A 13,576-nucleotide genomic window follows, 5' to 3' on the forward strand; every position below is an offset into this window, starting at 1 on the left:
TATATATATATCCCCAAGCGCCGCGGGGGCCACAAAAGATATATACCCGTATTTATCAGTGCCTCGGAGTGGACAGGGAGGGGGCGGGACGAGTGCTGACAGATTACATACAGGAGAATCTCCCATTTACTCGGTGGCCTCTAATAGGAAGTCCCATCTCCTGGGCTGTCATTGGACAACTGTTCTGTCTATCATAGGTGGCAGGACTTTGCATTAAAGAGGCCGCCGAGTAAACAGGAGATTCTCCTGTATGTAATCTGTCAGCGCTTGTCCCTCCCCCTCCCTGGACATCGATCAGGCTGCACTGATGGCAATGGTGAGGCTGCATTCATGGCACTGGTGCGGCTGCACTCATGGCACTGGTGAGGCTGCATTCATGGCACTGGTGAGGCTGCATTCAAGGCACTGGTGAGGCTGCATTCAGGCACTGGTGAGGCTGCATTCAGGCACTGGTGAGGCTGCATTCACGGCACTGGTGAGGCTGCATTCACGGCACTGGTGAGGCTGCATTCATGGCAATGGTGAGGCTGCATTCATGGCAATGGTGAGGCTGCAGATGGGCACTGATTAGGCTGCATTGTTTGGCACTGACCCTTATTTTGCTTCACAGTTCTTTATTTCAAAATTCTTTTTTTCCTGAAACTTCCCTCTTAAAGTGAAGGTGCGTGTTATACACCTGTGTGTGTTATACGCCAATAAATACGGTATATCCAAATATCACGCCCAAGCTCATCCTTAGTCCTGAGCGGCGGTCAGGGATTCGTTGGGGGCCACAAAAGAACACACCTAGACCGAATTTTAATGGTTCAAAGAACGTCAGACAAAATGGTCGGCCCTCACGCATGTTCACTTCATCAAATCTGGCCCTCTTTGAAAAAAGTTCGGACACCCCTGGTGTAGACATACATACAGCATGTAAAGCTATTGTATGAACAATATAGGAAAGAGAAAAAATAAAATAAATAATAATTTAAAAAAATACAACAGGGGAGATGGGGACACAGGAAAAAGGGAAGATGGTGGGGTAGAGAAGTTGAATAAGGAAGGAGGGGGTATTCTATGTTGTTCATACTATACTGTAGCTTAAGTGCTTCTACACAGGTATAGTATAACTTTTCTGAATTTGCAATTATTAATCTTAAAGTACATCTTCTACCAAACCTGGGCTTTGACCTAAATATTACTCATTTTTTTAGTGTTGGATAGAGTAAACAAGGTAAAGAACATCTCCCAAGTTTCGTTGCTTTCCAAGGCCTCATTGCGGAGACTTTCCTTCACTTCCTGTCTCCAATACAATATTTTCACAGGAAAGAAGAGTATGAACATTTCCAACAGGGCCACAAATGACAATAGAAAGCTGGTGAGGGTTCTTTTAGTAATTTTGCTACTGTCTGGTAGGTTTTGGAGATTCCTTGTTGCTTCCTAAAATCGTAACATATTGACGGGGGATCCTTTCATGGGGTCACAGAGAGCCACCAATTTTACCCAGAAATGGACAAAAAGGTTTTGATTGGATGGACACTTTAAGGCAATGAACAAGCTGTTGCAGCTCAATGTATACATCTTTAGGTAAACACTCCAGTGCCAGGAGCTACTGTAACTTGTTTCAATAATCCCATGCTGCTTGTTCATTCTGGCCCTCTGCTATAATGGTAAATCCTTACTGTCCAAAAGGAATGAGATACCAATCTACGAAGTGTAGAAATGAGTGTGTTACATCGGGCCTTATTTTAGGTCTCCTTTGCTAGGGGGCTTACCTCTGTATGTTTCTGCACTGTTTAAGAGGCTGACAGGTTTATTTTAAAGAGGAGCTTTAATATACCAGTGCCTACCAGAGATAGTCACTGGTAGGCGACACTGATGACGAGGCACTGATTGGCAGCACTGATGGGCACTGGTAGGTGGCACTGGTGGGGATTGATTAGCAACACTGGTGAGCACTGATTAGAAGCACTGGTGGTAAATGTTGGGACCAATGTCCCTTTTACAGAAGCTAGTTATCAGCTTTATTCTTTTCTCCTTATGCTGTCAGTGTGAGGGAAAAAAAAGCCAATAACTGGCTTCTGTTCACATTGTGTGATCAGCTGTCATTGGCTGACAGCTGATCATGAGTTAAAGGGCCACTGTCATTGGCCCTTTACCCAAATCTGTGATCAGCCGAGTCCGAAGGAGCGGGAGACAAGCGATAGTTCGGGTTACCACATCGCTGGATCCTGGGACACATGTTTATTAAAAGTCAGCAGCAAAATTTTTGTAGCTGCTGACCTTTAACCTGTTTCTGCCCAAGCTATAGTCAAAAGATGGCTACAACATGGGTTTAAAATGCCGAGAGAGCGTCCATGGACATTCTCTAGTGCTGGCACAGACACGCTGCCCGCATGCCACAGGGGGTGCACTAGAGAGCACTGGAGAACGTTCCATGGACGCCTTCCCAATATTTTAAACCCACGCTGTAGACATCTTTTTTCTATAGCGTGGGCAGAAACAGGTTAAAAGTCAGCAGCTACAAAAAGTGTAGCTGCTGACTTTTAATAAACCTGCACTCACCTATCCCAGGATCCAGCAATGCGGTCACCCGAACCATAACTTGTCTCCCTCTCCTCTCCCCGGCATTTCAACTGTGGGCACCCGACAATGACAGCTTGTGGCTTCACAGCCGGGTGTGCACTGCACATGTGAGAGTCTCGCTGCACTTGCTGACCTGTAACATATCCCATAAGACTGCACGGAGAGAGGGGGAGAAGACAACTTCCGCTCGGATTGCCTGTCAAAACTAGGTACCCGCTCCCTCCCCAAAACAATTACATTCCAAATGTGGCATGGGGGGGGGGGGGATTTGAGTGCTTAAAGTGGAACCTCCTCTTTTGGGTAAAGCTCTGCTTTAAGAAGATCTGACCCACAATACATTGTTATGCCGTACTGTTAACATTAGGTTACTTACCGGAAGGGCCTGAGAGTTAGGAAACATCTTCGGACCAAAACTTTTCCATCTGAATTCACAGACAACATCCTTAAATTCTGCTGTTAAAGCTTATCCGACCAGAAGGACCAGTTCTCCGACCTGTAAACAAACATTTATTTTGGTATTTTAGCATTCAGTGATTGGAGTTAAAAACACAATAATGCCCACACCAAATATCTTTTTTGGACTTGCCCTTTAAATATGTCTGTCTATCCATACAAAGCTTGGGGTTGATTTGCATGTAATTTAAACTGAGATCTTTGTATGGAAAAGAGTCTGAGCCAACCACAACAAAGGCTTTATCATAGTACAAGATATGACTGCTGTGCTGGCATACTTAGTGTTAATGGTAATGCCTGGTTGTTTGTAACAAAGAAGGCAACATAAGGTTCTAATTCAAGGTTTCAAGAAGTTTAACTAGCTGATAGTTCTGCACTCCTGTGACCCATTTTCAGCCAACAGGGGACTAAAGATTGCTGACGGCTGACGTCACAAAGCTGGTCCAGGCTGGGGAAAGATAACAACCATATGGTCAGGATCAACCCAGGAGCTTGGACCAGCATCTGGCTCAGCCTCTTTGTGAGCCATTGAGAGCCTGAACCAGCTGCTCCAGCCCCCTCCACAGCTCAGCGCTCCAGTGAACCCGGGGGGTGGTTCACAGCAAAGAGCCGGAGACTGAAAGTCATGTGTGAGCTGGAGTTTGGCTTCAACTTGTTAGTGTATCTGAATCTGCTAGTACATCTAACACTCCCCACCCCTGACTGACTATGCTGCTGTCCAAAAGTGCACCCTGTGCTCCTTCATCTAGAGTAAGGGCACTCTAATACAGGAGTTGTGTTACTGGGAAAATCACCGGATGAAAACAGAGGGAAAAATTGCCTAAGAAAAGAAAACTAATTCAACCACCATGTTTTAGGATCAGAAACCTGCAATACAGTGGGGAGAATAATAGTTTGATCCCTTGCAGATTTTGTAAGTTTGCCCACTTACAAAGAAATGAAGGGTCTATAATTGTTATCATAGATGTATAGACACAATATCAACCAAAAATCCAGAAAAACATACAGTACAAATGTTATAAATTCAGTTGCAGTTCAGTGAATAAAATAAGTATTTGATCGCCTACCAACCAACAATAATTCTGGCTCCCAGAGACTGGCTACAGTATGTGCTCATGTGGTAAACAGGTTAGTCCGGTCAATTTAGGAAGGTGCTCCTAACAACAACTTGTTATGTGTATAAAAGACACCTGTCCACAGAATATCTTTCTTCCATTCAAACTTCACCACCATGACAAGACCAAAGAACTCTGTCAAAGGACGTTAGGGACAAGATTGTAGACCTGCACAAGGCTGGAATGTGCTACAAGTCAATCAGTAGGAATCTTGGTGAGAAAGACGACTGTTGGAGTGATTATTCGCAAATGGAAAAAATACAAAATAACCATTAATCGCCCTAGGTCTGCTGAATTTCGCCTCATGGGGTAAGGATGATTATGAGAAAAGTGAGGGATCAGCCCAGAACTACACGGGAGGAGCTTGCGAATGATCTCAAGGCAGTTGGGACCAGAGTCACCAAACAAACCATTAGTAACACAATATGCCGCCATGGAATGAAATCCTGAAGCACCCTGAAGGCCCCCTTCTGAAGAAGGCACATTTACAGTCCCATCTGAAGTTTGCCAATAAACATCTAAATGATTCAGAGAAGGATTGAGAGAAAGTTCTGTGGTCAGATGAGATCAAAATTGAGCTCTTTGGCATTAACTTGACTCGCCATGTCTGGAGGAAGAAAAATGCTGAATATGACCTATCCCTACAGTCAAACATGGAGGTGGAAACGTTATGCTTTGGGGCTGTTTCTCTGCTAAAGCTACAGGCTTACTTTGCTGCATTGAGGGGACAATGGACAGGGCCATGCATTGTGAAATCTTGAAGAGAAAATTTTTTTTGGGAGTACGTACCCCACCCCTGACTCACCAAAGCAGAAATAGCAAGTGGACTATTACGGTACAATCCTCGTTTTCACTGTCAGTCACTGCCCTTACACTTCATGCTCTTTCCAATCCCCTTTTTCTTGTTCCCCTCCTTTTTTTTCTCCCTTTTTTCCCCCTCCACCCTCCCCTATTCCCATTCCTTCCCCGTTTCCTCTTCTTCTTTTTTCCCATTTCTCTGCTATTCCTTCCTTCACTGGTCCCCCCCCCCCCTTTCTTTTCCTTTCTCTTGACCCGACCCTCCCACACGTTGGTATGTTTCATCTTTCTCCCTTTCCACTGTTAATTCATTACTTCACTATTTATGACTGACACCTGCTTTTATCATATGAATTTTTATCCCCATATTTACTTTACACAGATTTTGGCCGGTGCTTTATATCCCCTTCCCAATCGCCGGGGGAGACCCACTCGGGTTACCTTGTTGCTGCACACCCCCTGAGGTTTGGGTAAGTAGTTCCATCACTTTATTTTACCCCATCCATTATATAACTGTATGAAACTTTGTATATGGTATTTATTCTTTGTATTTTGATATATTTTTACTGATGTATTGCCCTGATGAAGTGGTAAAACCGCGAAACATGTCGAAATATCATGTCATCTGAACCTTTTAACTATATGTCTTGTTGTTTTTCTTTTGCTATTTTTGTATAAATAAATTTTGTGAAATTTTTATCAGTAATTTGTATTAGAGGTCGACCGATATATCGGCCGGCCGATATATCGGCCATATTTGGCGTTTTTTACTTAATCTGCATCGGATGATTGTGCTGATAAAAAAGGCCGATTATAACTTCAGCTGTGACTTGCAAATGACTTCTGTAATAGAAGTTAATGCAAGTTTCCTTAAGTTATCTGTGGAGAGCATTCTCTCCTCCTCTGGGCAGCCTGCCAAGTCTGATAAGAAGATACATTTGTATCTTTCAGGTTCTTTTTATCAATAGACTGAACTCTGTGTGTAGAAGTTCTCAGTTTAACCATTTAAAGACTAAATCTTTTCTGACACTTGTTGCTTACAAGTAAAAATCCTGTATTTTCTGCTAGAAAATCACTTAGAACCCCCAAACATTATATATATTTTTTTAGCAGAGACCCTAGGGAATAAAATGGTGATTGTTGCAATATTTTATGTCACACAGTATTTGCGCAGCGGTCTTTCAAACGCAATTAAAAAAAAAAAAAATACAGTAATGAATTATAAAAAAAAAACCTAAGCAGTAAAGTTAGCCCATTTTTTTTCGTCCAAAAGTTTTGATTACCTGTTTTTGTGTATTTATTATTTAAGATATTTTTTTTTTTTTTTTTGTTTTTTTTTGTTTTTTTTTCTAAATTATACATACAAGTGAACTGATTGAAGGTTTGTTTTGTTTAATGTTTAAATGAAAAAAAAATTCTGTATTACTTAAGGCTGCTTTCACACTGGAGCAGGCATGCGTTGATGGTAAAACACTGCTAGTTTTAGCGGCGCTTTACCGTCATTTTAGAGGCGCTATTCGGCTGCTAGCGGGGCGCTTATAACCCAGCTAGCGGCCGAGGAAGGGGTTAAATGAGCCCCTGAAGCGCCGCTGCCAAAACGCTTTGCAGGCGCTTCGGCAGCGGTGCGCATTCTTTTTAATGGGCAGGAGTGGTGGAGCAGCAGTATACACCGCTCCAAAGATGCCGTTTGCAGGACTTTTTTTTACATCCTGCCAGCGCATCGCCTCAGTGTGAAAGCACTCGGGATATCACACTGAGACTGCAGGGGAGCCGTTTTACAGGCACTTTACAGGCGCTATTTTTAGTCCAAAAGTGCCTGAAAAACGCCCCAGTGTGAAAGGGGTCTAACTGTTAGATTTTATGAGATGAAGGGAAAAAAGAAAGGAAAAAAAAAATCGGCCAAATATATCGGCCCAAAAAAATCGGCATCACATATCGGCCATCGGCCACCGCGATTTCTAAATATCGGCATCGGCCAGAGAAAAACCCATATCGGTCGACCTCTAATTTGTATTATTAGCTACACTTTTTGTACCGCAATAGTCCACTTGCTATTTCTGCTTTGGTGAGTTGGGGGTGGGGTCCGTACTCCCAAAAAAATTTCTCTTCAATTAATTCGGACGATGGTACATATATACTTTGCTTGATGTGTACAGTGAGGCTTTACACTCTTTATTGTAAAATCTTGGATGAGAACCTTCTTCCCTCAACCAGAACACTGAAGATGGGTCGTGGATGGGTCTTCCAGCATGACAATGACCCAAAACATACCACCAAGGCAACAAAGGAGTGACTCAAGAAAAAGAACATTAAGGTCATGCAGTGGCTTAACCAGTTTCCAGACCTTACTCCTATAGAAAATTTATGAAGGGAGCTGAAACTTTGAGTTACCAAGCAAAATCCAAGAAACCTTAAAGGGGTTGTAAAGGTAATTTTTTTTTTTTTTTTAAATAACAAACATATCATACTTACCTTCACTGTGCAGCTCGTTCTGCACAGAGTGGCCCCGAACCTGGTCTTCTGGGGTCCCTCGGCGGCTGTTTCAGCTCCTCCCCGCAAGCATTTACCACCTTAATGCGAGCTCCCTTGCATGGTGGTGAGTGCTTGCGGGCGCGCTCCCGTGATACAGCCGGCGGCTATAGCCGCTCGCTGTATCACTCGGCCCCGCCCCCCGGCGCGCCGCGTCATCGGATGTGATTGACAGCAGCGCGAGCCAATGGCTGCGCTGCTTTCAATCCATCCACTGCAGCCAATCAGCGACCAGGCTGAGCTGCAATGAGGACGAGCAGCGAAGATTCAAGGCGTCAGGTAAGTAAAACGGGGGGGCTGGGGGCGGCGGTACTGTCAAAAGTTTTTTCACCTTAATGCATAGAATGCATTAAGGTGAAAAAATTTTTATCTTTACAATCCCTTTAAGGATTTAGAGAAGATCTGTAAAGAAGAGTGGACCAAAATCCCTCCTGAGATGTGTGTAAACCTGCTAACCAGCTACAAGAAATGTCTTACCTCTGTGCTTGCCAACAAGGGTTTCTCCACCAAGTACTTAGTCATGTTTTGCTTGGTGATCTATATTACGGTATATATAAAATTCTGTTTCTATCATTTAAAATACACCTATGATAAAAAGGTCTTTGTAAGTGAGCAAACTTACAAAATCTGCAGGGGATCAAATAATTATTTTCCCCACTGTATATTGTATAACTTTTTTCATTTTGGGTTTAATTCTGCTTTAACACCCTCACTGATCACTCTCTATCTTCCTGTATGCTTTCCTCCTCAGTGTTCATTTCCCACTAATAAAGGGTTCCTCCATACAATCAGTTTACACCCCTGGGGGGCTCATGCACCACCTCCATCTCTGTTCCCCTCCTTATTGTGACAATCCCCCCACAAACTCCACTCAGCCATGTTGCATTCAGCTCCTTTGTGTCTGTTTCTGTCCCCCTTTGTTGTAATTCCTTGTCCTCACTGAGCACAGAAAACACGGGAATGTTTGCAGGCCCAGGAAGTAATGGCTGTGGGTCACCCTCATAGTAATGGAGTGCATGCGATCAGAGAAGATACATGCAGTGAGAGCAGGCACATGAGGTCAGAACACATACACAATGAAACCAAACACGGAGTCAAAGCACAGGCCTGTATTTAAATCAGACACAGGCAGTCAACGCAGAAAAATGTGAGGGAAGGTGTGACAGACCTAGCCGGGACATAGGCTGTTGGAGAGGACTGTATGCAAGCCTGTTGCCTTTTGATTATGGGCCCTGGATTTTCAATGGAACAATACTCTTTGTGAGGTGAATGAGAAATCCAGGCTGAACTGTACTAATCGGACTCAGTCGTGTATATATGTATATATTGTATGGGGACTCCTTACTGTAGATTTGTGTCCCTGAAGAGGGAGGGGGGATTCCTCCAGCAGCCCCCTGCTGATAAGACTGATTCATACTGTTGGGACACATCCTGTGAGGAGATGCTGGTGTCATCAATTCCAACTACCTGTGTTTATGTTAATTGAATGAGCTGATGACATTGTCCTCTATACAATGTAGGAGACGGGACGACTCCTATTGGAGCTGCTATTGTGTTGATATAACTGTGTGAAGCTCAGTGACCACAAGTCTGGGCGAAAGGTCATGTCTCAGTCCCCTAGGCTGTATAAAGGATTAGATAATTAGCTCATGTTAATTAAGTTACAGTTGTATTGTTAGAGGAGGTTCCAACGGCATATAAAGTCTTGTAATTTTGATTCTAAATAAAGTGAGTTCTTGGTAGCAACAAGCAAGTGTCGCCTTGTTTGTGCTCAGAGAGGTTGGGATATCTGTATACAGACTGGGAGGAAGTGGTATATGATGGAAGCACTCAAGCGGAGTGTGGGACGTTCCGTGACATTGGTGGCAAGCAGCGGGAAAGCTTCCTGCAGTCTGGGAAATTTAAACCTCCACCTGGATCCAAGATCAGGATAGCAGACTTCAGTCACCCCAACGGAGATATGGACCTGGCATCAGAATTCCCGGGGCTGCTGCGAATCATCCTTTCAACATACACCAGGACTGTGTCTGAGGATGAATACCTGGAGCTTAGGCAGCAAATTCGGGTGGAGCTCTGGATTGCAGCCCTCCATCTCGCTGGTATAAAACAAGGCAAGTGCTTTCCAACCCAAGAGCAACGGGCCAGTGACCAACGGACATTGCGGATGGCATTCCTGGGAGAGCGGCCCCAGGAGCAATGGGTGACTGAGTTGGACAGGTTGGTCCAGCAGGAGATAGAACTGGACAATCGTTATCGGGCTCTGCAATGGCACGCAGAGGAGGGATATTTAGGGGAGACGACAGAATGCTCTCCAGAGGGATATGACTTTGGCGGCCCTGGATTGCTGTGGGAGAACCTTACAGATCTTTTTATGTTTGGCGATGAAGGGGAACCTGACCTTGAGGACCTGAGAGAATATAGAGAGTCTATGCTCGGTCTTGCAGGGGTCTCAGAGCTCAAACCTGATCTGGACCATTTGCTAAGGAAGGAACAGCATCTGGAAAGGGCATACAGGAAACTGCTAGAACAAGTTCAGCAGCATGCCAGAGAATCGGCAGTGGAAAATCCGGAGATTGCCGTCCCCAAACCTGAAGTGCTGACAACAGGGCAGAGCTCTGCTAACCTCTGCCCAGAAAAGATAGCATCTTCTGGGTTCCATGGACAGGAGATGGTGAACCTCTATCCCCAGACATCAGTTGCAGAGACATGGGATTTGATAGACTTTTCTGCTGAGGAAGAACAACCTGATGAGCCTCCAGCAGAAGAGCTGCTATCAGGGCCAAAGTTCACTGTGTTCTGCCCAGCACCAACAGTGGCTTCGGCCTTCTTGAGAGAAGAGGTAGTCGGCCTTTCTCCCACAACACTGACAGGGACATGTGATTTTCTGCCAGCAGCATCTATGGAGTTAAAACAAACTTCTCCAGCTGAAGATCTGGTAACTGAACAGAGGGTCCAAGACCTCTGTCCCACACTTTTACCACTTCCAGAGACTGGGGATTTAATAGACGTTTCTGTAGAGGAGGAACCACCTGGCAAACCCCCAGCAGAAGTGCTGGCAACCGGACAGAGGGTCCAAGACCTCTGCCCCACACCTGCAGCAATTGTGGAGGCCCAAGGTGAGGAGGTGGCAGTCTGTGTGAAGCTCGGTGACCACAAGTCTGGGCGAAAGGTCATGTCTCAGTCACCTAGGCTGTATAAAGGATTAGATAATTAGCTCATGTTAATTAAGTTACAGTTGTATTGTTAGAGGAGGTTCCAACGGCATATAAAGTCTTGTAATTTTGATTCTAAATAAAGTGAGTTCTTGGTAGCAACAAGCAAGTGTCGCCTTGTTTGTGCTCAGAGAGGTTGGGATATCTGTATACAGACTGGGAGGAAGTGGTATATGACAGAAGCACTCAAGCGGAGTGTGGGACACAGGCAGTCAACGCAGAAAAATGTGAGGGAAGGTTTTCAGAAAAACCCCAGAATGAGTTTTATTTGTAATCAACATGATTGATAAAAAAAAAAAAAAAAAAACACCAAAACTCAAACGAAATTCATTCTGGATGACTAAGGCTACATTGACATGGCAGTTTGGCAGCAGCCAGGGGCGGCCAGTGAGAAGAATCAGTAGGTGGCTGCCAGATATGTACTCTGTACAACAAATCAATTACTGGCGCCATTGCTGTTCTCATCTGAGAGGTTACATGTGGATACAGCCTCCGACCGACCTTAGACACAGACAGTGTGTGTCCAGGATTGGCGTCTCTTTGGGGTTTTGTCCGCACACAAAATGGCTGCAGCTAATTGGCCAGTTTGTTTGTGGCCATAGAACAGAGTGTTCTTCCTGCAGGAGCGACATGAACTACCTAGGACGGAATTTTACAAATATTTGCAGATCAAGCACTTCTACTCTACTCACTTCCAAAGGGAGGGGTCTGCTACATCAAATACTTTTGAACACCTATGTAAGATCTCCTCCAGGGATAAGGGCACTATTGCCACTTTGTATCAATACCTAAATGAATGTGACCTCTCCTCAAAATCACAAGCAATGCTCAGCTGGGAAGCGGAAACAGGTCTAGAAATAGCCTCGGAAAGCTGGACAGATATGGTATCAAATGTGAGAAAATGTACAAAATCAATGGCGAATAGGGAAACAGTAGTAAAACTCCACACAAGGTGGTATTATACCCCTTCAAGATTGAATAGATTTAGTCCCTTGGTCCCGGGGAACTGCTTCCGAAGCTGCCCAGACAGAGGCACACACCTCCATATATTTTGGAGCTGCAAGGTCCTTCAACCCCTATGGCTAAAAATAGCTAATAATGTAGCCCAGATCACAGGAACACGCTATACTCTGACCTACCAGATGGGCCTACTATTTGCGGACCTCCCAGAGGCTACCCCCCTGGCTCAGAAACTTGCCCACACGCTCTTCAGTGCAGTATATTGGGCTTTAGCCCTGCACTGGAGATCACCGGCAGTTCCCTGGGACCAAGTATTACGACGCATGGAAGCGATCCGTCTTATGGAGAGAGTCCACCACACCTTGAGAGTCCACCACACCTTGATGGACACTATGCCGGTATTTGAAAGAAAATGGGCCCCCTGGTCGTCCTATGATCTATAAGGTTCAAGTCATGTGGATTTACTTATGCATGGTACCTCATAGCTAATAGGTCAGCCCCCCCCCCTTTTTTTTTTCTTTGCTCTTTACTTTCCCTTGTTTGTTTTGTTTTTTTTTTTTTCTTTTTTCTTCCCTCCTTTTGATTTTATTTATGATGTGCCCTTAGGATTTTTCCTCCATAATAAAATGATAGTTCCGGATACCGAATAGGGCAGTGACAAGTTTTGGTTAAGATTTTTCATGCCGCCTGTAATCGTTTACATTTGGTTTGAGTATATCACCTGATTATCCCTTAATCGATTACAAGTGTTATGTATGTGAATTTAACTTGTAAGTTGAATGTATGTTTTTTTCTTTGCAACAAAAATAAAAATCATTGGTAAACAAAAAAAGAACAGAGTGTTACTGCATCCACAGGCGGCGGCATTTAGGTCAGCTACCGGGTGCTGCAATCTGCTGTGTCCGGTGGAAACAGCGGTCGCGGGAGCGGTGTGCCCCTCTACTGGCGATGTACATATATGTGATTGAGCCTGCCCGTGCTGCCCACCCCCAGTCAATGTACTGTGGACGGGTACTGGTTAAAATTGTCATATACCACAGCCCTGTCTGGCTGTAATATTAGAATCTAGGTGGACTGGCACAGCAAAACCATGGCACAGCCTCCTGTTTTTACCAACTCCACACCCCCTCCACCCCCCTGCCGCCTATGTGAAAGAACCTCAGTGGTGCAGTGGGTAGCACTTTCACCTAGCAGTAAGAAGGGTCATTGGTTCGAATCCCAACCACGACACTACCTGCCTGGAGTTTGCATGTTCTCCCTGTGCCTGTGTGGGTTTCCTCCCACACTCCAAAGACATGCTGGTAGGTTAATTGGATCCTGTCTAAATTGTCCCTAGTATGTATGAATGTGAGTTAGGGACCTTAGATTGTAAGCTCCTTGAGGGTAGGGACTGATGTGAATGTACAATATATATGTAAAGCGCTGCGTAAATTGACGGCGCTATATAAGTACCTGAAATAAATAAATAAATAAGAACCCTTTTGCAGTCAGAGAAGGCACATGCAGTCGGAGCAGAAACACGCCAGTCAGAAGAGACACGCACAGCGAGAGAACTGATTTGAGAGCAGAAACACAACCAGAGCAGACACGCACAAAGTGTGCACACAGAGAATACACAGGAGGAGATTACACAGTCATGTCACTCATTCGGTCACAGAAAACAAACAAACTGCACACAGGCACAGCCCACACAGTCAGAGAACAGACATAGCACACAATCAGAGCACATACAACACATGGGGCACACACAAAGAACACAACATTTTTACAACACCACCTTTTGTGGTACATGATATTTTAACTACTTCAGCCCCGGAAGATTTGGCTGCTGAATGACCCGGCCATTTTTTCCGATTCGGCACTGCAACGCTTTAACTGACAATTGCGCGGCCGTGCGAATCTGCACCCAAACAAAATTGACGTCCTTTTTTCCCACAAATA

The 13,576-nt window shown here is 44.7% G+C and overlaps 1 protein-coding gene across 5 annotated transcripts in view; it reads right to left on the reverse strand.

Moving 5' to 3' along the window:
- The window catches only part of MGAT5B (alpha-1,6-mannosylglycoprotein 6-beta-N-acetylglucosaminyltransferase B), a 280,078-nt gene that overhangs the window by 172,565 nt on the left and 93,937 nt on the right, over positions 1–13,576 (reverse strand). For all 5 annotated transcript variants that reach the window (XM_073606206.1, XM_073606208.1, XM_073606207.1 and 2 more), the window contains one exon: positions 2,942–3,061. In XM_073606206.1, the coding sequence (XP_073462307.1) occupies positions 2,942–3,009 (68 nt within the window). In that variant the 5' untranslated portion in view covers positions 3,010–3,061. Of the gene's footprint in view, positions 1–2,941; positions 3,062–13,576 lie in introns of those variants that run through there.

This window comes from Aquarana catesbeiana, linkage group LG12 (assembly GCF_042186555.1).
Source record: "Aquarana catesbeiana isolate 2022-GZ linkage group LG12, ASM4218655v1, whole genome shotgun sequence".
Taxonomy (NCBI): domain Eukaryota; kingdom Metazoa; phylum Chordata; class Amphibia; order Anura; family Ranidae; genus Aquarana; species Aquarana catesbeiana.